At 40.3% G+C, this 25347-nt stretch overlaps 1 protein-coding gene across 2 annotated transcripts in view; it reads left to right on the forward strand.

The window, feature by feature from the left end:
- The window catches only part of fermt2 (FERM domain containing kindlin 2), a 64374-nt gene extending 45564 nt beyond the window's left edge, over positions 1-18810 (forward strand). For both annotated transcript variants that reach the window (XM_041812452.1, XM_041812453.1), the window contains 9 exons: positions 129-236; positions 5426-5560; positions 6340-6389; positions 6950-7074; positions 7177-7283; positions 8623-8841; positions 14818-14942; positions 15087-15228; positions 16664-18810. In XM_041812452.1, the coding sequence (XP_041668386.1) occupies positions 129-236; positions 5426-5560; positions 6340-6389; positions 6950-7074; positions 7177-7283; positions 8623-8841; positions 14818-14942; positions 15087-15228; positions 16664-16837 (1185 nt within the window). In that variant the 3' untranslated portion in view covers positions 16838-18810. The remainder of the gene's footprint in view (positions 1-128; positions 237-5425; positions 5561-6339; positions 6390-6949; positions 7075-7176; positions 7284-8622; positions 8842-14817; positions 14943-15086; positions 15229-16663) is intronic.
- The last annotated feature ends 6537 nt before the right edge of the window (positions 18811-25347 follow it).

The following is a 25347-nucleotide window of genomic DNA, read 5'->3' on the forward strand; positions in this document are numbered from 1 at the left end:
ATCATGATGTGCCATTAACAGCATTCTCCTTTAAACCAGAGCTTATTGTGTGTCTTTTGTGTGTCTTTTGTTTATCAGAGCGTGCCGGTCTGTTTGTTTGTTAACCTCTATGACAAACCTCTCCACAGTACGACGCCATCCGAGTTAACCAGCTCTACGAACAGGCCAAGTGGGCCATCCTGCTGGAGGAAATTGAGTGCACAGAGGATGAAATGATGATGTTTGCTGCCCTGCAGGTACGCAGACTGTGTGTTGTTGTCCGTGTATTTTTTCCATTATGTGTGTCTGCTCTCATTTCCCCTGGTTCAGCATTGTTTTACTGGGTTTTGTTGGGAGATCTGCAGTTCTGTTTTCATTGGCCACTGGGCAAGTTGCCTTCTGGAACCACAGGCTAATGAATTAGATGGGCTTCAAGCCCAAAGCTGAGCCATATGGCTGCCAGTTCTGCTGCAGCATGCACACTGAAGCCTGACTATCGTGAACTGATGCAGCATAAGCTAATGGGGTCATTATCACGAACAGTAGATTCCCTCTGGACTTTTTAATATGCTGCAGTATAAATCAGCTCTCTTTATAGGTGATTCATCGTCATCAATCAAAAATGAGTCATACAGCTCTTGGACAAGATACTTCTTTTAATATTGATTGCAATTAAAAGTACTGACCACATTGAATTGAAAAAAGGATGATCATTTTAAATTAAATCTTTTCTTTTGGATCATATTTTGTTCTATTCTTAAACATTGAAATCTAAAGGTACAGTGCATATAAAAAGTATTCATCCTTTGTATTTCTTTTAATCAGTTGCGGTCAATATAAAAAAAAAATTCAAAGGAAACCTCTTTAATGTCAAAGTGAAAAAAGATTTCTATAAAGTGATGTTAATTTAATATAGATATGTAGGGAAAAAAAATAGTGGCTGCATAAATATTCACCCCCTTTAAAGAAATCAACCTTACTCTAATACTAGTAGTCTCACAATTAGTGAAATGGGGATCACCTGAGTGTAGTGAATTTTTTTCAAGTGGTTTCAGTATAAAGACACCTATATCTAGGAGGCCCGGTCACTTTTTAATCAGTGTTCCCTGCTACCATTACACCATGAAGACAAAAGAACACTCCAAGCAACTCAGAAAAAAGGTTATTGAAAAGTATAAGCCCAGGGGATGTACAAAAAAATTCCAAGGCATTGAACATCCCCCTAACCGTGCAAAGCAGATGGATATGCCTGTTTTCATGTTTCTCACTGGTGAATCCATCTTGCAAAGCTCCCATCTGAACCATTTGGGGTCTGGTTAGAAAGTGACAGGACCATTCAGTGATGAGGGGTAGTACTTTCGGGCGTGGCGGAGCCGTGACGTTAGCAAGCAGCAACAAGAGGCCGGTGCAGATATGGCAGGAGAGATTAAAGCGCCAGTTTTATCAGAAATTGGTGAGATTTCTTCGTTAAAATAAGAGCAAAGAATAGCGTTGAGTTGCATTCTTTTCAAAAACGACAAAAGTCGTGTACTGACATGTCTACAGTCACCATGGTTCACGTTATGCAGTTCTGTATGGAGTTTACTCCTCGGTTAGCGGCTACGTCACGTGTTTTGTTGCTCTGGTAGGCCTATAAAGATGTGACAGACACAATGTTCATCCAATCATCCTCTTTTTTTTTTTCAAAGCCTCTGCCCTTTCCCAAACGCTATGTCTGAGGGGTTTTCCAGATGGATGTGTGAAACAAATCAATTTGGCATGCTAGGTTAACATCCCCCAGAGTTCAGTTAAATCCATCATCAAGGAATATAAGGAATATGGCAGATGTGTAAATCTGTCTAGATCAGGACGTCCTCACAAACTGAGTGACCGTGCAAGGAGACTAGTGAGAGAGGCCGCCAAGACACCTATGACTTCTCTGAAGGAGTTGCAAGCTTTGGCAGCTGAGATGGGAATTTGTGGCTGGACTTGGAAAGGGCTTTTCTTTCCTGATCGCCATGCAACCTGACAGAGCTTGAGCAGTTTTGCAAAGAAGAATTGAGTAAAATTGCATTGTCCATATGTGCAAACCTGATTGAGATCTATCCACACATACTCAGTGCTGTTATTGTAGCCAAAGGTGCATCTAATAAATACTGACTTAAAGCGGGTGAATATTTATGCAGTCACTTATTTTGCATTACATATTTTTGTTTAACTGACATCACTTTGTAGAAATCTATTTTCATTTTGACATTAAAGAAGGTTTAAAAAAGCCAAATTATGTTGACCATGATTGATTTATAAAATCATAAAAGGGTAAAACATCTAAGGGTGTTAATACTTTTTACACGACTCAGAAGAAAAAGTGAAATGAAACAGAAAAAGGATGAGAAATCTGCCGTATTGGGAGTGATGTCAACTCCTCAGTCCCCTCAGGTCTCCCTTCAGCCTAGGGGTGGTGTCCCTTCTATTTCTGACCCTCATAAACCGTGGGTGCCAAGACCTGAGGACGCCATCCTGTCCTCACCCTGTAGGTAATTATAGAGCGTCTTGGGCCACAGGACCCTGGTACCTCTGCCTAGACCACCCAGCCCCAAAAAGACACTGTCATCATCATCATCGTAGACCTGCTCACATTCCTCTGATGCCCTCTTACACTCTGAGGTGTTAGGTGCGTTCTATCAGGCCGGTTATTATTACACTAAACTGGTTTCTTGTTACTCTTCCTGAGAGAGATGCTAATCTGAGCGGGGTGTTTAGGCTGGCAGCTACTCTGTCACTACCTGTCTGTTAGCGCTTCAGTAGCTGTTACTATGTTTCAGATCAGTAGTATGAGCTCAGTGGATACATAGGATCTAAATAAAGAGCAGTGACTGTCCACAGCTGGTATGTTACTGGCCTGTTTTGCATAGAAATGTGATAATAAGGAGTGTTAGCAGTGGCCAAGCTATATCCATCAGTACAGGGCACAGTTTGTACTCTTAACTCAGCTAAGATACACATGCTGTGCAAGGCTATCCCGCACACAAACAGGAAACAACCCCCCTAGAGTTGCAGTTTTGAAAACCCACTTGCAGAGTTGAAGAAGAGGAATGGAGCATCATTGCGAGCCCTTTGTCCCACTTTCTGTAACCTTAGCTAGCTAAAGCCTCACATATCTCTCTGTCTCAGCCTCTGTATCTCTCACTCTCTCGACAGCTGTTCATTCATATATTGGTAGGGGGTTGGTGATGGGTTGACATTATAAATACCATTTGTCAACAAGTTGTATTTAGTGTCCCTGACTCACACTACAAGGGAAGCACAGGCGGTGTTTCAGTAACAGCCCCATCCTGATTAATTGTTATTTCCGGTGTTAGAAGAACAAACTGTCTCACATATGTTCCTAATAAAATGCATTCACATTGGCTGTTTCAGTTCAAAGTGTACCAGGAACACGTCGTCCAAACCGCATCACTTATTGTTCTCAGTGAATCATCACCACATGCTCCATCCTCTTCTTATCCTACAACCTCTCATCCATTTTTCCTGCAGGGATAAAAGTCTGCATTTCTCTCTGTACATACTGGCAGCACCTGCTTATATAAATACCAGCACATCTGACTAGATTTATGTGCCAGTTATCACAGACCGATTTACGTTTATAGGACCGAGTTTTTGCACTGGTAGCAAGCATAGCAAGAAACTTTATAGAAAAGGAGAAACTGTTGATGAAGGAGAAAACAACTCCGCCTTTCTTTACTTTAAGTTGAGCTCTGGGAGTGGTTGTCTTCCTCGTGGAAGGTGGCAGCAAATGCATAGAAACATTCTGAAGATGGGCCATTTTGGATTTGAACAGGATACGCCCTAAAAGTGTTGATCATAAAATGCTCCTAAAAGCCTTTGTTCTCAGCTTGTGGGTCCGGGCTAGTGGTGGGCGGTAAACCAAAGGACAGCTCAGGCTGAGTCCAGTCACTAGCATGTTTAGGTTTAGATTCACGTGTAGCCAGGTAACTAACCGAATGTCACGGCTGTACCACAACAAAGTCAGTGTGCCGTCTCTGTCAGCCTGCCTGGGGCTTTAACACAAGCTAAGTGCTGCTTCGGCTGGTCTCGGTTTGTCTTGAGCCCAGCGTTGCAGCTATTTATCTTACAAAAGTCCAAAGATCCAGGCTACAATGTTAAACAACGTCAGAAGGGCAGGTGTAAGCTAGCTGCATAAACTCTCCCATACAGCAGCCAAAGCTAAGCTAAATCAATGATAAACTCACTACCACTTCCATCAAGTTCTTCACAATTAAAGTATGCGGTTATTATTTTTCTGAAATGCTTTTATTGTCCTCATCAAGTCAAAGCAGCTTAATAGCAGCTTAATACACCTTAGCCGGATAGAGATAAAATGTAAAACTTGGGGTGCAGTTAGAAAGAAGTAAACCTAGAGAGACTTAAAAATATATATTTTTTTCCATGTTCCTATGCTTAGGCATAAATTGAGTGTCATCAAAGGCCTGTTTTAAGGGGAGAAGGGGGTTTATAACACCTGAATTTGGATTTAATAGCATTACCTGTTTTTGACATTGTAATACAGTTATAGAATACCGTTGATTTCAAGGACAAGAACCATGATATGGTATTTAGGCTATATCAACCAGGCCTAGTCTGGACAAAAAAGTGCGCCTCGAAAAAAAAAAAAAGTTTAAATAAGTATAAGATGGGCTTTTATTTTGAAGGAAAAGTCTCCATTTCTTTGTCCTAGCAGATTTTTTTTTTTTCATCTCAAGCTCAAAATGCCCTATATTTTAATGAAGACATTGAGTTATGATCAGAAAATTTAAGAAATTTTTGTTGTGATTTGCCTTTAAGGAGATCATTGCAGGTCCTGGTGCTAGATCCGTTGAGAACCAATGCTTTAAAGTGATGGTTTCTTCATCATCCTTAAACCTTAAGCTGTGTTCTAAGTGTAAGTTTTAAGCATGTGGCTGATGATTCATTAAGTGGCCTGATGTGCCACAACCTGGGATCAAGCTCGATGGCATCTCTTTCGTACAGACTTTATTACCCCTGGTAATATGCCCAAAGACAAAAAAGTAGGCTAAGTAAAGGGAAATTATTTAGTCTACCTAAAAAGAAAAGAAATTGGAGCACTCTTAAAACGTTATGTACATTATTTACTGCTAATAACAATAATAATAACTGTATTTGTATTACACCTTTAAAACCAGAGGTTTACAAAGTGCACTGACAATGAGCTGAATCACAATTGAGACAAAGCATCATAACGAAACATAAAAGACAAAACCTCAACAACAGAAAAACCCATGAAAAATTCAGCCAGCATTGTAACCCCAACATCATATTAACCCAGGGGACGAATTATAAAAACCAGAAAGACATAATAAAAACCCAGAAATAGAAAAAAATCTAGAATGAAAATAAAAACTCAGAATGAATGGTCCTAACCATCTGACTGTTTCTCTTTCCTAAGTACCACATCAACAAGCTGTCGATCATGTCTTCAGACAACCACATGAATAACAGCGAGAAGGAGGTGGATGAGGTGGACGCCGCCCTGTCAGACCTGGAGATAACTTTGGAGGGAGGGAAGACGTCCAACACACTGGTAGGACCATACTTATGTAGCTTCGTGGCTGTTTAAGAGAATATTGCAAAGCTGATGGATTGGCAGGATTTCATGTCTGAGATTAGGTGGATCCATTTTGAAAAGATTCAAGCTGGAATGCCTGTTCCAGGTGAGAGAAGCAGCAGAGAGAGGTAGCAGCTACAGTTGTGGTTTAGTTGAGGCAACTGCAAGCCTGTAAACAATGGTGACCAATGAAGAGATTAGTGTGGATGCAGTTTGATCAGAACTGGACATTTCTTTGATAAAAGAAGAGGACTGAAAGGTTTTCTTGGTGTAAAAGATGTTTTTGATCCTGTCCTGACCAGCTTTGGCGAGAGCTTAATTAAACCAAAATAAAAGCAAATAATAATAATGATAAAAGAAACTTTATTTTCATGAAGAAAGAGAAGCCTGCACACAGTAGACACTGCATATCGAGCCAGAGAAGAGGAAATCCCAGTGAACTTCACCAAGAGCACAAAATTTCACACACATTTGGTTCCTTCATTGAACTTAAGACCAACGGTGTGAAATGTCTGACAGGCCTAGCACATTATGTTGTCCATTTTTACTGCACAGCAGCTCCACCTCATGAACTGGCTAAGTTTATCTAGCTTATCAGAGGAAACTCTTATTACATAAGAAGTTTTTAGCACACTCTGCTGAGCAATGATGTTGAAAAATGTACAGAGTTGATCCTGAGGTCATTGTTTTGTTATTATCTTGTAATTCAAATCTTCCAGGTTTACACTAACAATGATTTTTCCTTTTTTTTCCAGGGTGACATCACATCTATTCCTGAGCTAGCAGACTACGTCAAAGTCTTCAAGTAAGGCCACATGCACTCCAAACTTACCCGCAGACTTGTAACTGTGTTTGAGTGCATGCAAAGATTCTGAGCTCATCAGTAACATATTTTCTGGATAGTCGAACAAGCTGTTGCCTGGTTTGCATCAGTGTAATAGGCTGAACATTGCCAAAGGACATTTGCAGGCTAAGCGTTTGTTCGAAGTGATTACAGTTGGATGGAGCAAATTTGAACCATATTCTTTTTGGCTTAATGCCTATGCTGACAGGCAGGTGGCCCCTGAGATGGTTGCCTCATAAAATGTATAAACCAGGGGAGGGAATGATACCAAGAGGCATTCCTCTTTTAATGATTTTCCATTAATGTCCACCCCCAGAGCTGGCTGCTTTTTCCTTCACCTTGCTGACTGTGCACTTAAGAAACTGTCCCCTCTTTTCCTCCGCTCTACTTTGAACTCACTCAAGTTCTCCCTTCCCCCGCTCTCCTTCTTGACCACTAATAAAGAAAATGGTTTGTTTTTTCCATCTGAGGTCTGACATGTCTTTCTCTTTCCCTCTCTTTCTCTGTTATACATTTTCCAGACCCAAGAAACTGACACTGAAGGGCTATAAGCAGTACTGGTGCACATTCAAGGACATCACAATCTCCTGTTACAAGAGTAAAGAGGAATCACACGGGACGCCTGCTCACCAAATGAATCTTAGAGGTGCAAATACATGAAACACTGTCAAGAATTTTATCTTCTGCAGCTAGATTGTACTTGTGTTGTGAATGTGACCTTTCTTCTGCACTTTGGCTCCTTGTGTAGGCTGTGAGGTAACTCCAGATGTTAACATCTCGGGTCAGAAATTCAACATCAAGCTGTTAATTCCTGTGGCCGATGGCATGAATGAGATCTGGCTTCGGTGTGACACGGTAAGATTGATTACTAGTAGGGATGTAATGATAAAAGATTTTTACAGCTTGTTTGAAAGCTTGACCCTAATATTCAAGGTAAACTCATGAACTTTGGCTATATTGCACAAACACATTGGCAAGGTTTTGTAGATTTTATGTTTTATTTTGCAACAGCAGATGTATTTTTTTTTCATAGACTAAGAGTCTGTGAAGTTCAGCAGAAGTTCATGTTTTTGTTTAATACAGCTGACCTCCAAAAGCATGATTAGTTACAGGACAACAGCCTGGTATGGTTGCTTATCTGTTCAGTTGTATTCCCAGATAACTTGTCTCGTGCAGACTGCGATGAGGACTGTAGGCACAGAAAATTGAATCAGATCAGACCCACATTCTTCACTCTCAGTATTCAGAGGAATATTTAGGGTCACTCAGATCAGGCTGAACTGATAAATGAGTTTGTGCCTTTGTCCATTAAATTTCTAAATAACAGGTAATACAACATGTGCCAGTATGTCACTATCAGGAACACCCTTGTCATATGTTTTACCCTTTATTGCAAAATGGATTTACAGTTTTACTTGGCTGGAGATGGCCCTGCTCAGAAGATGCATGTGTCAAGCAGCATGCTCTGAGTTTCCAGGAGGTGCATAGCTCGAAACCCCCATATAAATAGATACATTTATGTGTACAGTACAATGAAATTAGTGAAGAAGCAATTGATCCATGATAGCATTGATCTGAATATGAGGGCCCAGTAGGCTTTGTGCTATAAAGGAGGAAGCTGGGGTGGAGGAGGTTGCTCTTTGCCAGCAGTAGCAGTGTGGTACATCAGGATTAATGAAGCGGGGATTAGTGAGAAGTATGTCACATTTCAATGGACTTCTGTGTTGAGAGAAAGAGCTGGGAGGTGATAATTGGGATCAGCTGCAGGACAGGAACTAATGCAAAACTTCATTTATGATATTTATTGATTTTGTAACTGTGGGCTGGAGTCTACAGGGACATTAAAGTCCATCATATCTTGTTTTATCTTATCTCACCAAAACATAAAATAGTGCAAAATACCTTAATCCTACAAATTTGGTGACACTCTGCCTGACACCCTGCTTAGATTGCACAAAATACATAAAACCATATTTGTGGTATTTTTACAGTGCTGCCTCTATTTCACTTGCTGTAGCTTTTGGTTAAAAATCACAGATGAGCTGAAGTGTTTTTTGAATCTGTTAAAAATGAGATTGCATTGTTTCAAACTGAAGTACACCATCAAAGTATAAAACTGGTATTACTAGTGCACCATTCACTCCAACGCCTTTTAACCAGATTGTGACATGAAGCGTTTGACTCTCTCCTCTAGGAAAAGCAGTATGCCCACTGGATGGCTGCCTGTCGCTTGGCCTCCAAAGGGAAGACCATGGCGGACAGCTCTTACAACCTGGAGGTCCAAAATATCCTCTCCTTCCTCAAGATGCAACACATGAACCCTGACCCTCAGGTCATTGAGCCAATCACCACCGATATCAACCCAGAATGCCTTGTGTCCCCGCGCTATCTGAAGAAGTATAAGAACAAGCAGGTAAGTCCTGCAGAAAAGGCAGAATAAGGGTGTAAATACTTGACTCTAATGCATATTTTTGGGAGGTTATTTTCTTGTTTGAATGATCTGTTGTGGACTCAGACAGAACAGTGTTTGATGCTTCCCAGATGGGCGCCTCTTGGCATCAGGCTTGTCTTGCATTGGAATGTAGTCTCCTTTCTACTCCCCCTTCTTTACTCTCCTACTCCTCCTTCCCTCTGTTTCTTCACCCCACCCCCCAAGCCTCTGAGTCTGAGGGGAAACCAGGACAGCAATTTCCACATGTGTACAGTAGAGTCAGTCATGACAGACTGTAATATATACTTTCTCTTCCCTCAGCCTTTGTGCATGCAGATGCAAAGTCTTTAAAGCTCATGTAAGGAACTAGGCTGAAAAAGCCCTGAGTTTTAGTTTCAGACAGTCTCATATCCATCTTAAACTTCTCACAGGAGCTTAAAATGATTGATCTTTCTCATGTTAAAGTCTATGTGCCCAACAGACTTGCATGTAAGCAACAGGCGGCTGTGTGTACAGTGGAACAGCTGAGCACACGGCTGCCATGTTTGTGCTAGTTGAGGATGGGTGATTTGGTGGTTAAGTTTGAAGGGGGGTGACTTCTCTGTTAGCTTACTCATCCAGTCTGGTTTTATTTAAGTTTCATTAGAAAAAATAAAAGGTGGCTAGGAGGTCTACAGGATGTAAAGGGGGGGTTGGTGTACAGTAAGTGATGACTCAGAAATAGTCCTGGTTTAAGCCTGAAATAAACTGAATGACTAGAGGTGAGTTATTCTAGTGTAGCTGTAATCCTTGAGGCCTATATTCAGAAACTGTTTCCACATACAGCGCTATTTTAAATATAGACTTGCTAGAAAATTACAGAAGTGCCTGATAGGAGTTTCACTTCACACTTTCTCTCGGAAAACCCTTAGATATAAATTTGGAAATCCTGTTCAATGAGGTTGTTAACTTCTGGTGTGTGCTGTATGATGCCATAAAGGGTAAAGTAAATCTTGGACTTCATGCTGAAGTTTCCTTATCATATTCAGCACAAAAACATTCGCCATTTTAATCAAGACAAAACAATCATTCTTTCGCTAACATTAAAAGCAAGGCAACATACACTATATGGACTGGAGCTAGCCCCATTTTACAGCTATAACAGCCTCCACTTTTCTTGGAAGGCTTTCCATAATTTGGAGTGTTACTGTGGGAATTTGTGCCCATTCATTCTGGAGAGCATTTATGAAGTCAGGCACTGATGTTGGACCAGAAGGTCTGGCTTACAGTCTCTTTTCCAGTTCATCTCAAAGGTGCTCGATGGGGTTGAGGTCAGGGCTCCATGTCTTTATAGTCCTTAGGCACAGTCATGTTGGAATAGAAAAGGGCCTTCCCCAAACTGTTGCCACACAATTGGAAGCATAGCAGCTTGCTCGGTCATGGAAACCATTCATGCAGCTCCCGCCACAGAGGAGTTTTTCTTTGCTTACATTAATTTCAGTGGAAGTTTGGCATTTGTTGACATTGTGCTGTAATTTTACATGTTTTTTTGCTTCATTGATGAGTTGTGTTGTTCCTAAATGCTTCCACTTCCTAATAATACCACTTTCAGTTGACTGTGGAATATCCAGCAGGGATAAAATTTCCGGAACTGTCTTATAGTAAAGGTGGCATCCATCACAGCACCATGCTTGAAGTCACTGAGCTCTTCAGAACAACTCATTTGTATCACAAATGTAAGGTTCCTCGATTTTATGCACCTGTGAAAACACCTGATTTCAATAATTAACAGGTGTGGCCAAATACTTTGGTCCACATAGTGTATGTAACATAAAGAGTATTGAAAGGAAGGATATTGAGAAAAATATTAAGACAAAATATATTTATCCACCGTCTTATATCTATCAATAAAGGCATTAAAAGCCCAGAAATAAATCTAAAAATGTCCTCAAATTGGGCAGTTAATGTTTTCTTATCTGCTCTCCACACCCAACAGTGTTGTAGCACTCTGAAGTCACTCACTTAAGTATTAATATCCCTGCATACTTGCCTTAAATGGAACATTCTGTTTCATTAGCCACCTCTGACTTTCTTCCTGAAGATTTAGGCTCACAGTTTGCTCTGTCTGTGTTGAGCACAGTCCTAAGCTACCCTGGAAACCCCCCTGCTACAGTGCTGCATTGGTGAAACTAACCCAGTCTTCATATAAGAACTAAGTCTCCCATTAGCTACTGTAAAAACCTCATGGGAGCTGTAGATAATGAAAGCTATTTACTCTCATGAGCTACTCAAATGTCACAATTCACTGGCCCACTTTCTGTAGAATAAGGGCAAAAAACTCCAGTATCATGTTCCAAGGGATACAGTTGCCTTGAATTGTCTGGAAAGTTTTTAGAAGTGTAAACCCAGCATGATTAGTGTCTGTCAGAGAACAGACTTCCTTTTGATCACTCCAATCTCACCCACAATCCCAGTGTGATAGAGGTTGTCCCAAGGCACAAACATGAAAGCGTTGTGGCCTATGTACAGTATGAGTCTACACTCTTACACAGGAGTACTCACACAGTGGGCGTGGGGCTGCAGGAAATGAGCCGTGCCTGGAAATACTGCGCGGGAAAAAACTGTCTGGGAAAAGCCCGCTCGCTCTCAGTCAGCTGCGACCCCTCCCCATCGGCCTTAAACTGGACTTCCTGTTGCAGAATAGTCCGAGGAGACTTCCGTGCTGCAGTTCCCGGAGGAGACACACTCAGGAATGTATAGATAATAAGGACTCTGGTCAGATCTATACATAAACATATGAGAAAACAAACATTAAGGGGACAGAAATGACCCCCCGGAGACTGGAGACATGGCACGCCTATACTTTAGATTCTGTTTGGTGTGTACTGCCCCCATGTGGATGAAAGGGGACTCACATGGGAGGATTTTAAATACCCTTTCTTGTGTAGACCTAAAATGCACAGTTCCTTAATACACAAATGTGTTACCCTCTTTATTTCATATATGAAAAAACCTGACTGCTGCTGTTCTGTCTCCCTCTTGTGGCTGAAAAGTGCATGATCTCTACACCCAACAGCCCGTTTCTTCACTTTATAACCACTTTTTGTTTCCCTCTCTTGTCATAGACCTTACCTGCTTGATTTTTCTTTCTTTTCTCTCTTCTTGTATGCACCTCCTTCACTCCTCTGTGTCCTCCTCCCACTCCCACCTCCCATCTTCAGCCAGGCTATATCAGGGACCTGGTAAGTGGAGTTATGTGTGTCACTGGGGGCCTTTTAAAACTTCACTAACCAACCGTAGAGCAGCTCTAAACATGCTATAGTCAAGGTAGAATAGATAGATTCCCTTTTATTTACATGTATGTTAGTTTTCATTTATGTTTTAACACATGCAAATGATACCTAACTTTGTTCATGACCATGCAGCTTTTTATGCTGTCAAACAAGAAAAAAAGTTAGATGGACCCTTTGATAAGTTTTTGTGTTTTACTGTTTTGTCTGAATAAAAAGCAGAGACAATAAACTCACTAAAAGAAAGTGATCCATCATACTGAAGCTTTTATTTTTCCATTATAATGTGATATTGTGCAGAGACTGCAGAACCTTTTTTGTTGCTTCTAAGAGCTCATAAAAAACTCAGAAGGAAATCTGAAGAGATGTGCTTTTTGAAACAGAGATAAAGCCTCCTCAGCAAATTGTATCTCATTTCCCCTTTTCTCTCCAATTTCCTCAATTTACCATTTATTAAATCATTTATCTCAAGAGTGTAACTCAGTGAGTTAGAGGCATGATAGAAGAGACATTGTTTCACAATTCCCCAGCTACACACAGTGTCAGAGACAAAATCAAGGCATTTTTCCTTAAATTTATTTCACTTTTCCTCTCTTAGCAGAGCTCTTTAGCTTGTCTTACTAAAGTATCATTTATATGGGACTAGTATTATCTGTGGACCCCTTGTTACTAAGTAACACGTTACCATAACTCCGTTACTTTTTATGGTAACTAGTGTTGTAACACATTTTATTTTTTAAAATCATTAACGCCATTACAGTTACTGAGAATTTAAATCACACGTTACATGTTACTTTTACAGCCAACAACTCAGTAAACATCCAGTTTGGCTGATGATGTGACAGGACCGTAAGTACTTCAGCATCTTGTGAGAGAATAGAGTCTCTGCGGACACACACAAACACACACAGGCACTGAAGCGCGCACACACATCATAGCTGAGCATTCAAGCGTGAGCGCTCTGTCTTGGAAACACCAGCATTACTTTTCCCTCCTCGGGATAAAGGACGAAAAAGAACAGGGAAGTAGACTTTTCCTCCACCAAGAACAGGTATTCCAACCTTACAAAATACTGAGTTGAACACACGCTACAGCTAAGCTCGTTTCCAGAGAGCCATATGCTACAAACACCGGTAACCCAGGTACAGCTCACGTTAGCCCGGCAGACTAAGGAGGAGCCACTCCATGTAAACAACCACGGCTGGATTTTAAATCACCGCCAGCTGCACAGTGTGCCACTAAGGAAGCACTAACGGACTAATAGCAAGGTATGTTGTTAAAAGACACGCTGATATAAGCTGTAGAGTCTGCTGCCTTCAAAGAAATAACGGGAAAACAACATAAGACGAGAGAGGACCGTGATGCAGTGAGAAATTTAGAGAGCAGCTGGGATTTAATCTGTACTCAGTCAATAGAGTACATCTATTTTAGACTTCTTGAACAGTGTGCTAATGCTTAAATAGTGTCAAAAGTTGGAATATTTCTACTGAGTTCTATTGTTTAACACTTTCCAACAATAATAATAATGGCTACAATGTTATATGAAAATAGTTATTTCCTCTCAAACTACCACAGCAACACAAATGAATGTGATGTGTAGGCTACAATGAGAATTGAAGTAAAAAAGTAACGCCTGAGTTAGTTTTCAAAGTAACTATTTACTTTTACAATGCAGTAACCCAGTTACTTTTTGCAAGCAGTAACTAGTAACTGTAACTAGTCACTATTTTTCAGTAACTTGCCCAACACTGGTCATCACTCCTCAAATTCTCAATTTTTTTCTTTAATATGTGAGATTCATCAACAAAAATGAAGCATTGGCTTGCTGTATAGAACTTACAAGTTATGGAGTTCATGTATTTATTGAAAGACGCCTCAGTTCAAAAAGTAGGCAACAGAGACAGGCGGATGGACTGATTCAGTGGGGCTGTACCGTAGATCTGGTAGACCTGAACCTCCACAAAAGACAATGTAATTAGTCTGCTTTGCACCCTCTAAAAACTTTAACTATGCATCGGACAACAGACCACAAGCCCTTCAGCTGAAAAGCATCTGTTGACTGCCAGTCTCCGATTAAATGTTAACAGGCATATTGTGCATACTCTAGTGTGAGAGATTTATGGCTGCAGATGTTGAACCAATCAGTCAAAACCACTTGTTGACATTCAAAAATGTCAAACTATTTCCTTAGTCATGTCGTTCAATGACCAAACAAGCACGATACACATGAGCACACAAATATACAAGATGATGTGCTCCTATCAGCACATGCTACCACGGTGTAGCAACAGTTTAGATTCAATACCAAAGCTCAGACTGGGTTCAGTTTTGGAAAAAAAAATACAACTATGCATGCTCTTCCAGATTTGAAGGTTCCTGTAGCTCAGTAACTGTAGACCCTGTTCTCAGGATCCTTAGAAGTTCATACTAGTCTGTCCATGTTTTGTGAAGTAAACCTTGACTGTCACAGCTCTCTGCCAATTGACTGACTGTGCTGACACTTGAGTGAGCCTCGGCTTGTTTACACGTTAGGTGGGTGTGTGGGTTTTGGTGGATTGGGTGGTTTCAGTGAGGGGATGGGATGTGTCGTCTTAACAATGGGGAGTGTGGTTGTTTGTCGTCAGTCAATATGGCTGAAGCGTGCCAAAAAGTCATGTGTTTAATGTTTGTGTGGTGTCGTATTCATCAGATTTCAGCCAGGATCCTTGAAGCCCACCAGTATGTGGTCCAGATGAGTCTCATCGAGGCCAAGATGCGTTTCATCCAGGCGTGGCAGTCTCTGCCGGAGTTTGGAATCACCCATTTCCTCGCCAAGTAGGTTTAAACACAGTCAACTCTAATTAGTTCAGAATATGCGCACTACATGAGCCACTTCTCAGCTTTCTGTGCTGACTGTGACTCATGATTGTGTTTGATCAACACTTTGGTTTCATGGTTGATTCTTGTCTCTCTCCACAGGTTTCAGGGTGGGAAGCGAGAAGAGCTGATCGGCATCACTTACAACCGTTTGATCAGGATGGACGCCAGCACTGGAGACGCGATCAAGACCTGGCGCTTCAGCAACATGAAACAGTGGAACGTCAACTGGGAGATTAAGATGGTAAGAAACCATCTGGATAGGGGAGTTTTAATGTAATAGAATATAATGTAATTTTTTTATCAAACCTGTATGTCACTCTGATGAATGATGATACAAAGAAAAGGAGCAAAGACTTGCTTATTTGTTGGTGTCAGGATTCACGTCGTTGATGTCAAGTCAGGGCATTAAACTAGACAGCGATGCAAGAAAAATTCAGACATGCCAGTTTTGTTGAATCGTGGTCAAAGGGGGTCTTGGATACTACGAGAGAGTTCCTCGTTCCTGATGCTCATAATTGGGCCAGAAGTTTGACGGTGAGCTGTGACGATGCAGTCAGGTCAAAATCTGGTTGGATTTGTGTAGCCTGAGCCGGCCTTAAGAGTCTATGTCTGGGAGTTAGAGGGTTCAGTCAGAATTGTACCTGCACAGGGCCCTGGCTACTACTGATTCATCCCCTGGAATGGCATTGGTACTGATATTTGCTACCACAATCCATCAGGGCATTATACATCAAGAAACTATTATTTAGGTTCCAAACGATTTGAAACAAAATCTAATTGCAATTGTTTTCTCAAGTATTGCAATTGTGATTTAATAGGCAATTATTTTTAGGTTTCTCGTATTACATGTTTTTCAATAAATACAAGCAATAAATCATTCTTTATTATAACCTATACAATATTGGATAGAATAAACTAGGGCAAAATGATTTAAAGCAACTATCTAATTGTGTTTATTTTGGCTCATATTGCAAATTTGTTCAGTTGTTGTTTAGTAAATCCGTTGCTATAATGAAGGAGATGATCATTTTTATGTAAAGCAGGATTTTTTTTCTAAAAAAACTTGAATGATTGCATAATGTGCATAAAATCTCTGCTGCAAAAAAAGTATTAAATTGACATTTTAACACATTTCAAGTTAAAGAAATATTGCAACTGTTGCAATTTGCAAATTGCAGCAGGCATTATTGCAATTTAATCTAATTTGCAATTAATTGTCCAGCCCTAGTTCAACGTATGTTTACTGTTAACAGCGTTGTCTTAATTCAGTCACAAAAAAACCCAAATTAATAAATTTTTCTTGTCAAAATGTTTGTTTACAGAATTAGCATGGTAGCACCGCCTTATGCTGAAACTTAAAAGTTCAGTACAGTCATGCACAAGCTTCATGTTCTAATGTGGGCCATATTTTATTTTATTTTTAGAATTACCTGCAGGCCAGCCAAAAAGGACTGCGTGCGACGTTTGGCCCCCAGTCAGTAGATTGAAATAAAGAAGACTGCAGAACTAAAACAGCACAAAAATCTGCAGATGCAGTTCTTCCCAGCTTTCCTTAAAAGATTCCATAGATATATGAATAAAAAGATCCATGACGGCCATTTGTCTGCATTTTTTGTTAGATGAATAAATTTTTCTTTTTGTCCTTGCTGACTTTCTTTTCTCTGTGATTTGCTCAGGTAACGGTGGAGTTTGCAGACGAGCCCAGTCTGTCGTTCGTCTGTGCTGAGGTGGACTGTAAGGTGGTCCACGAGTTCATCGGGGGCTACATCTTCTTGTCAACGCGTGCCAAGGACCAGAACGAGTCTCTAGACGAGGAGATGTTCTATAAGCTGACTAGCGGCTGGGTCTGAGCTGCTCTAACATTTAACAAGAAAAAATGGGTCAACGATCGCAGGTCAGGGCCCAGGAGGGGAGCGACTGAGGGTCTATGGGAGGGTATATATGGGGTTTATTTTATTCTACTATCTCTCAGTGTTTTTATTGTTTGGAGCTGTGAGTCCAGAACAGCACTACATTTGCCATGGCTGACACCATTTTAGTTCTCTTTTTTTTTTTTTTTTTTTTTTGTGTGTTGACAAATCATTGTTACAACACTAAAATGTAGCCAGGGTGGTCCAGATGTGTGGTTGAAGCCGATGCCACACGCCTCCTCTCCTCCTGGACCGATGGCCATCAATGTAACGTCCATGACAACCCTTTAAACCAATCATACTCAAGATTTAATCCCAAAGATTTTCTTCTTTAATCTTTTCGCCTTTTTTTAATCTTTTCTAAAACTTGACTAAAGGAGCTGACATCAAACTGAGTTTTATCTTATTTATCCTAAACCAGATTTCATCAGAGTCCAATCAGAAGACTGTTTCTAAACAGCAGCCTCCTCTGATCACAGCTCTACATGTCCATCCTATCCGCTATATGAAGGGTTAAACCTCTCTGAAGTCACATGTAAGCACTTCTACACTATATAGTCCTCTTTTTGAATAAGCTGTTGTTGAATTTTCTTCTGCGTTGATGTCTGTTGTCTTTGTGTCAGAGCTCTGCGTGAGCTTCCAATGCCGAAGTTTTGTTTTCTTTTCAACCGTGAGCATTTAGAAAACACACTACAGTTCAGTGCAGATGAGAGTCGTGTGGGTTTGAAAATCTTCCTCCCAATGATGTTAACAGCCTTGCTGCAAAAATACTCCTCTTAAAAGTCAGTAATTCCAGTGTCCTTATCAATTGCATGATGCCTTCTGAAGGGGCGTTGATTTAACAAGTTGATGTGGATCTTTAAAGAGATATTTCGTCAATTTTAAAGTTGGGTTGTATGAGGTACTTGGCAATAGTAGTGGCATAAGCCTCCAGTGATTGCAGAGAGTGTTGCCTTTTTAGGCATGGCATGCTTGGAGAAGATAGGCTTTATAGTTCTACTGACGGTTACAGCAGCTCCATGTAATTTACCAAGTTTTAGGTAAAAATGGGCCATGGCTTAATTTTTGAGGCATGTTATTTTTCACCAGGAAAGCCTCTGTGTTTGGCACTATTTTGCAATGGAAGCTTTGGCTAACTGCTACGTCTTCCTCCACCTCAGTATATCTGATCAGCTGTTTGGGTCTGCTGCTTTGTCAGAGACAACAACAATAAACCAAAATTAGTTATTTCAGCACAGTTTTTCACTTCAGTAGCTGACAGTGTTTGCCAGTTGTAGTTTGTTTAGTGTTAAGCCATTAGAAGAATAAAGCTACAGCCATAAACTTACTTAGATGCCAAATTTCCATTCAACTCTTCAGGTTGGAGTCAGTCTCTCCAATTTATCTCCAAAAAGTTGAAAAAGGTCAGTAAAACAGTGGAGCTCAGTAAGGCAGGGGAACTCTGGATGGGGAGTGATGCAGGCTGCAAGCCGCTGCTTTCAACAGTAGTTCTCCTAGACATGGGCTGACAGTTTCCACACCTATGCCACCAAGTAGCTCCTGCTCACAAGTCTCCACTAAAGAAGATGTTACCTGCTCGTGACCCTCAAAATAACCGTCAGAGACCGGGGACCCACCTTTCCTGGAGGTGGTTGAAGCATACGATGTTGCACAAAGCACGTGGACAAATGTAGTTTTTACTTATATTCACGCAAAATCTCACTTCATAACTGTGTTTTTATTTTAAATTTGAACTCATTTAAAAAATGTTTTTACAATAATGGATGACATATCTCTCCCATCTATCTTTCTGCTAAGTCTCCATCTGCAGAAGTTCTTCCTCTGTGCACTCTGGGTCTAAAAAGCATGCCCTCGTATCCACAGTAAACAACACATCATCGCCACTACAGTCAAAATAAAATGTTTTAGTGTCATTTTTGCCCAGTTATTTCCTCTGATGAAGCCTGCAGATCCAAACAGCTGATCAGATCGGCTGAGGTTTAAGAGCATGTAGCTAGTAGTCAAAGCTTGCATTGCAAAACAGTGCCAAACACAGAGGGTTTCTGAATGATACACAAACACTTATAAGAAAATTTCATTATTGCACAGTTGAGCTAGCATTGTTTTTTGGGCCACTTTTAACTTAAACTTACTAGAAACTGTAACCTTCTGCTACCCACATATCTCCTTAAATCTCCTGTAAGGAACTTTAGGGCTATGTCAACTTTAAAGCGCCTCCTGTGGTAAAAGCAGGATGATTTGTCTCATAGCTTATGGGGTGGAGAAAGCGTCTAACAAAGATCTTACCCTTTCTTTGAAGTATGAAACTGATGAGTCAAATAGCAGCATTCTGATCTGACACCTCATCTGACACCCACCCTGAAGCACCACACCAGTGCTGGGCATAGAAATAAATCTAAAGAAGTCATCAGTCTTTAAGTAAGTGGGTTTGTTTGCATTTATAGGTTATATAGATATGTCAGTATTTATTTAAGTCTGTTTCATAACGATCTCCAAACTCCTGACAGGAGCTTTAAATAAGCCATCCTTCATTTTAACAGTTTGGTTAACAGCTACATGACCTTTCCAGATGGTTAGCTACGTTTGCCTTACTTTTAACATCATAAAAAGTGTTTCAGAAGTGTCAAAAGGCATCCATATTCCCCCCACATATCTCATCATGGCTGCAGAATGTCTCATCATATCTCAACAGCATGTTTGAAATTGCATCTGGAGATTTAAAACCCCGACATCTCATTGCATGCACACAAAAACACCAGGAGGGATTGTTACTCCCTTTCTCCATCTTTACCTTCAACGCCATTCTCTTCCTCACACCATATAGTATTATTATCATTGTTATTATAATTTTTATCATTACACACCAGCAAAGGTCACCAAGTTTGAAGAATGAATATGCAACTTTTTTTCTGTCCTGGGTATGAAGGATCAGTAAATGAAGTATTATTTTCTTTTTGTAACTAATGTAAAAACACAAACGTTTTATAGAATTGTACAGTTTTTGTCTCTGCTTTTCGGGGGTTTGGAAGTTTCTTCCTTTCAGAATAAGAGGGGGGAAGCCATCTGTCAACATGTTGTAGTATTCAGAATTGTGCCTGCTTCTGTTGTGGTCTTACTGAGTTTTCAGATGAAGATATATATGAATATATATGAAGATAACACTAGTCTCAAACCCCAGGTTTGAAGAAGATATATGTGGAGAACATATTATATTTTTTTTAAGTACAGACACATATGTTTTTCAATGTGCTCTCTTTTTTCTTGCATTATTGATTTTCATCTTTCTGCTCTACCGCTGAAGGATCCCAGACATCCTTCGTGGCACTGCTTCAAGCTTTTAACTCCTCCTTTAGACTGACAGTGACACGCAGCGCTAGTCAAATGAAGATTTGATTTGCTCTGTGTACATTTAAATACTTCACCTATTGGTCTGGTTTTGTCACAGCTAAAGTGTGCCAATAAAGATTGTCCACATACGGGAGGCCACACCTTTAAGACCCTGGAGTTTGAGACAAATCTGCAGAAGTGAACTGAGAGAAGAAAACTTAAGCCTAGTCTGTTTTTATTTTCTCTGATGTTGTTGTTTGCCTCCAGTGTCAAGAGCAGCAGTGCATGTCCTGCTGCTCTGTTTTCTGACTGTAAAAAATGCATTTATTTTAAAATAAAGTAATTTTTATTTAAAAAGGCATGTCTGTGTCTTCTATCAGCCCAAATTTAGGATGTCTGTAGCGACAGATGCTGGTCTGAATCAGTATAATGAACACTGACAGATGAAACTAGAATACAAATCCAACAATATGTTGGAGTGTTGGGATGTTACAACCATTTCTGTGGAGTTTAATCCAAAACTAAACAACTGCTGAGAGTGAAAACCTTCATATAAAGATAAAAAGCTGATTTGAAGTCTTTATTTCCCTTAAAAAACAATGGAAGTAGCTCCAATGGAAGTTCCAAAATTAGTGCTGTCAAAAATTCATTTAATTTTGCCTGATTTATCACAAAAAAACAACAACTGCAATTCCAAAAAAGTTTGGGTACTGTGTATGTAAATGAAACCAAATGTAATGATTGTCAAATCTCATAAATCCATATTTTATTCAAATAAACAGCATCAGATGTTGAAATTGATGCATTTTACCATTTCATAACTAAACATAAAATTACAAAGACTTTGACTATCCCACCATCTACAGTCTGTATTTATCATTAAAAGATTCAGAGAATCTTTGTGCACAAGGGACAAGGCTATAGGTCAGTATTGGATGCTCTTCATCTTCTGACCCCTCAGGGATGACCACATTAAAAACAGGCATGAATGTGTACTGGAAATCACTGCATGGACTCAGGAACACTTCCAGAAATCACTGTCAACACAGTTGGCCATGCCATTCAAAAGTACAAGTTAAAGCTGTATCATGGAAAGAAGAAGGTTGAACACAACCCAGAATCACCACCGTCTTCTCTGGACAAAAGTCATTTAAAATGGACTGAGGCAAAATGGAAAACTACCCTGTGGTCAAACAAAATAAAACATTAAGTTCTTCTTGGAAAACACTGTGAGATGCTGTGAGCTGTGGACTTAAGAGGAGAGGAACCATCCAACTTGCTATCCTAGCACAGTTCTAAGCCTGCATATCTGATGGTATGGGGGTGCATTAGTGCCTATGGCGTGGGCAGCTTACACATCTTGAAAGGCACTATCAATGCTAGAGGTATGAGGAATTATGCTCCCATTCAGACAATGCCCCCTTCAGAGGGGCCTTACCTATTTAAGCAAGACACTGCTACACCACATACCACATCAATCACAGCAGCATGGCTTCACAGTAGAAGACTCTGGGTCCTGAACTAATCTCAGCTTCAACATTTATGTTAATGTTCTATTGTGAATAAAAGATGGCTTATGAGATCATTTAAATCGGTTTTATTTTCATTGTCCAACTTTTTTGGAACTCTGGTTGTACAAAGTGGCACATTTTCTTTGGAAAAGCAGTTTTGTTATCCCAAGATAACAAGACAAAAACATCAAAATGTTGAGAGAACAACCAAAACTTTGTCGTTATCATAGAAAAATGGGGTAAAATCAAATGTATTTGGATGTACTGATATGCTCGGGCTTCCATACATTGTAGACTTTTGCCATAATTTCTTTTTTCTTTTTTTTTTTTTTTTTTTTAGATATGCCAGATAGAACTCCTACTTTGCAGATTCAAGACAACTGGATTAGGTAAAGCTTGTCAGATTTTTTTCACTGAAAAAAAAAATGCACATGTGATTGCTTAGATTTCACCACTAGAGGGGGGTGTGCAGCTGTCAGTACCCCTCAGCCCTGTCCAAACCTCCAGTTACTCTGCTTTAAGTGGCATTTAAATATGTTTTTCCTCCATTTTGCATGTAAGAGTTAATATGATGGTGATTCTGGAATAAATCTTTTAATAGCTTTGACAATCCACAGCAGGTTCATGAAGTTCATCAAACCTTCCTCATGGTTGAAGGCTCATTAAAAAGTAGATTTTTGTTTACCTTGAATCATTCTTTATATCCTGGAAATGCACAATTGTGCACATTTCCTCCACTAACATAGATTTAAAGTTGACCTGCATTCCCTTTACAGTTGTGTATCATTAATGGCGCCATCTAACCCAGTCATGGTGTCGTACCCACCCTACAGTAAATTGTGAGATGAGGTGTGCAGCTTTGCGGTTGGAACAATAAAAAGAATTCTGCAGGAACATCCTGTTCTTGTGGAAGCTGGGTCTCGCTCCAACGCTTACACTGGCAGCTTTAACGGCAGTCATTTCCAAAAAAGCTTTTGAAGCACAAAGCAAATCAAGGCTCATTTATAGATTTAAAGGTGAAGTAAACCTATCTGGCACTATTGTCTGAGGTGTCTGGTGTCCCGTGAAAATGCATCACTGAAGTGAAATCTGGTTGATTTTGTTAACATCATGTGTGACGAGTTTAAAGGTCTCCACCTAGAGAGGAAAATTCCTCAGAGGAATCTGTGTTGAAGCCTTGAAAAGGTTAGAATGAGGCTACATTAAATGTGCTATAATGCTGCAGAAAAACAATAAAAATGCAGGAAGTCATACCATGAAAGACAATGCAGGCAGCACCGTAACACCTGTTGAAATTCAATGCAGCAGCTTCCTGGTTGAATCACAGTTCAGTTTCAAGGAAGTAGTGCTCTGCTTTCCTCATTCCTGTAGTTCACTTTCTGTTGGAGTCATTGTGAATGTCATGGGGATCTCTCTCTCTAGGAAAGTGTTTCTGACATTCAGCCATCTCTGCCTGGAGTGAATGTAGAGTTTCAGATAATGTCAGCCAGGACAGCAGACGTGCTGATTAGCTGGCTTCAGAAATTTCCTTGAATAAACTCTCTCTTTTCTCAGCGGATCAGTGTCATGACCCTGTCTGGATCAGTTGGTTTCTATTCTCTTTTTCTAACTGCTGTCACAGACTGTGAAGACAAAGATTTCTTTATAGCTGGAGGATAAAATTGTCACTCTGAAAGATGTCAGAAAAATGAGAAAACCTGCAAGTTTTTAACCATCCATGCTCCTGCTAACCTGACACGCCAGATGGATTTGTTTCACTCATCCATCTGGGAAAGCTTCAATAGGAAACGTTGGAGAAAAGGCAGAGGATTTGAAAAAAACTCTTAGTGTGATTGGATGAATGTTGTGTCTATCACATCTCTACGGGCCAATAAGAGCAACAAAACACGTGACGTAGCTGCTATCGAGCTGCGCGTGCGCAGCTAGTGAGGAATAATGCGAAACATGGCGACTGTAGACATGTAAGTACTCAACTTTTGTCGTTTTTGAAAAGAAAACAACTCACTGCTGTTCTTTGTTCTTCTTTTAATGAGGAAATGTTGTCAAGTTCTGATAAAACTGGCGCTTTAGCAGCATCCATGCTAATCTCTTCCTCCATAACTGCAGCAGCTCTTGCTGCTGCTTGTTTACGTCACGACTCTGCTGCGCCTGAGAGGTACTGCCCCTCCTCGCTGATTGGTCTGTCATTTTCTAACCAGGCCCAAACGGTTCAGGTGGGAGCTTTGCAAGATGGATTCGCCAGTGAATAAAAAGGAAACACGCGTATCCATCTGCTTTGCAAGGTTATGCTCCTGCATGACCCGGTGGATGATAAATTTCTTGACTTATTATGCAGCGCTCCTAGTAGGGTTGACATTATTTTATTTTAAAAGTTATTTTAAAGGCTATTCTTTAAACAGTTTTTTCATGGAGATTTGTGCCACCCTAAGGAATCAAGAAGACACCTTTTCCACCACGAGCTCCTGCAGTCTAAATCAAACGTCTGCGTCAAAATATATTATGGAGCACCAGAGGAGGTTTGTGACCCTGTTCAAACTAGCTCAGAACACTTGTTTTTGGTGTGACCTCCCATGGGACAAAATGTACTAAAAAACCCACCAGGGTGTCCTTCCAGTGTACAAAACTTTTTAAAAGGCCTACAGTGCACATGTTCAATAAGTGGCAAGAGCCATAAGCCCCCCCCCCCCATGCATCGGTAGCCCTTTTTTGTTATTTTTCACCCCTGCCCCTGAGTCTATCTCTGTGGCAAACATTGGCACTACCTGGATGATCAATCCTGCAGTCTTTGGGGGGCCTGACTCCTTGGGTTGTGATTTAAATGTAGTGATTTGATTTCCGTGTCTTGTTTTAATTTGTCGTACACTTCCCTCTTGTGTTACTGGACGTCCAGGCTTTGAATGTTTCCCTCCTTTGTACCCAGGCCTTTATGCTTTCACCTGTGTCTTGTTAGTCTCACCTGTTTCTGATTCTTCATGTGTCTAGGATTCTTTTCTTCTGTGCCGGTGTTTTTTTGTTCTTTGTCCTACCCTGATCCAAGAGTGGATTTTTGTTCACTACTCTTTGAATGTTTTCCTGGACTTGTTTTATTCCTCTTTTTTGTTTGTTTGTTTGTTTGTTTTTTTGCACCGACATGGACCTCAGTACACGGAAAGCATTTTTTTGGTTCAGATTTTTTTCTGGGTCTTCTCCTTTTGTGACAGCATTAAACATGAGGCTACTCCTAATTCTCCCTCTTAACAATTAGGTTTAGTGCAGTGTGTCTCAGGGTGCCCCTCCCACCCATGTTTATGACCATTAGTAATCTGACAACAACTAAAGAGAAGCAGAATTTTTTTGTTTTTATTTCCAAAATTCTCATCAGTATTATTTCTTTTTGACAGTGAATTCTGTCAGAATATTTGTTGGAGAAGACAATGTCACTGATGATGAGAGATCTCCCATTAATGATTTGTTTCATTGCTGATGTTTATAACTGAAAGAAAAAGCCATCTTTTGGCGTCCATGTTGCCATTGCTAGGAAATACTGATACCATTTCTTGGTGTTCCCGAACGGTCAGCACTTAAACGCCAAGTCTTTCCTCTACACACTTTCACAATATGACCTTATGACTA

The sequence above is a fragment of the Cheilinus undulatus genome, linkage group 18 (assembly GCF_018320785.1).
Source record: "Cheilinus undulatus linkage group 18, ASM1832078v1, whole genome shotgun sequence".
In the NCBI taxonomy this organism is placed as follows: Eukaryota; Metazoa; Chordata; class Actinopteri; order Labriformes; family Labridae; genus Cheilinus; species Cheilinus undulatus.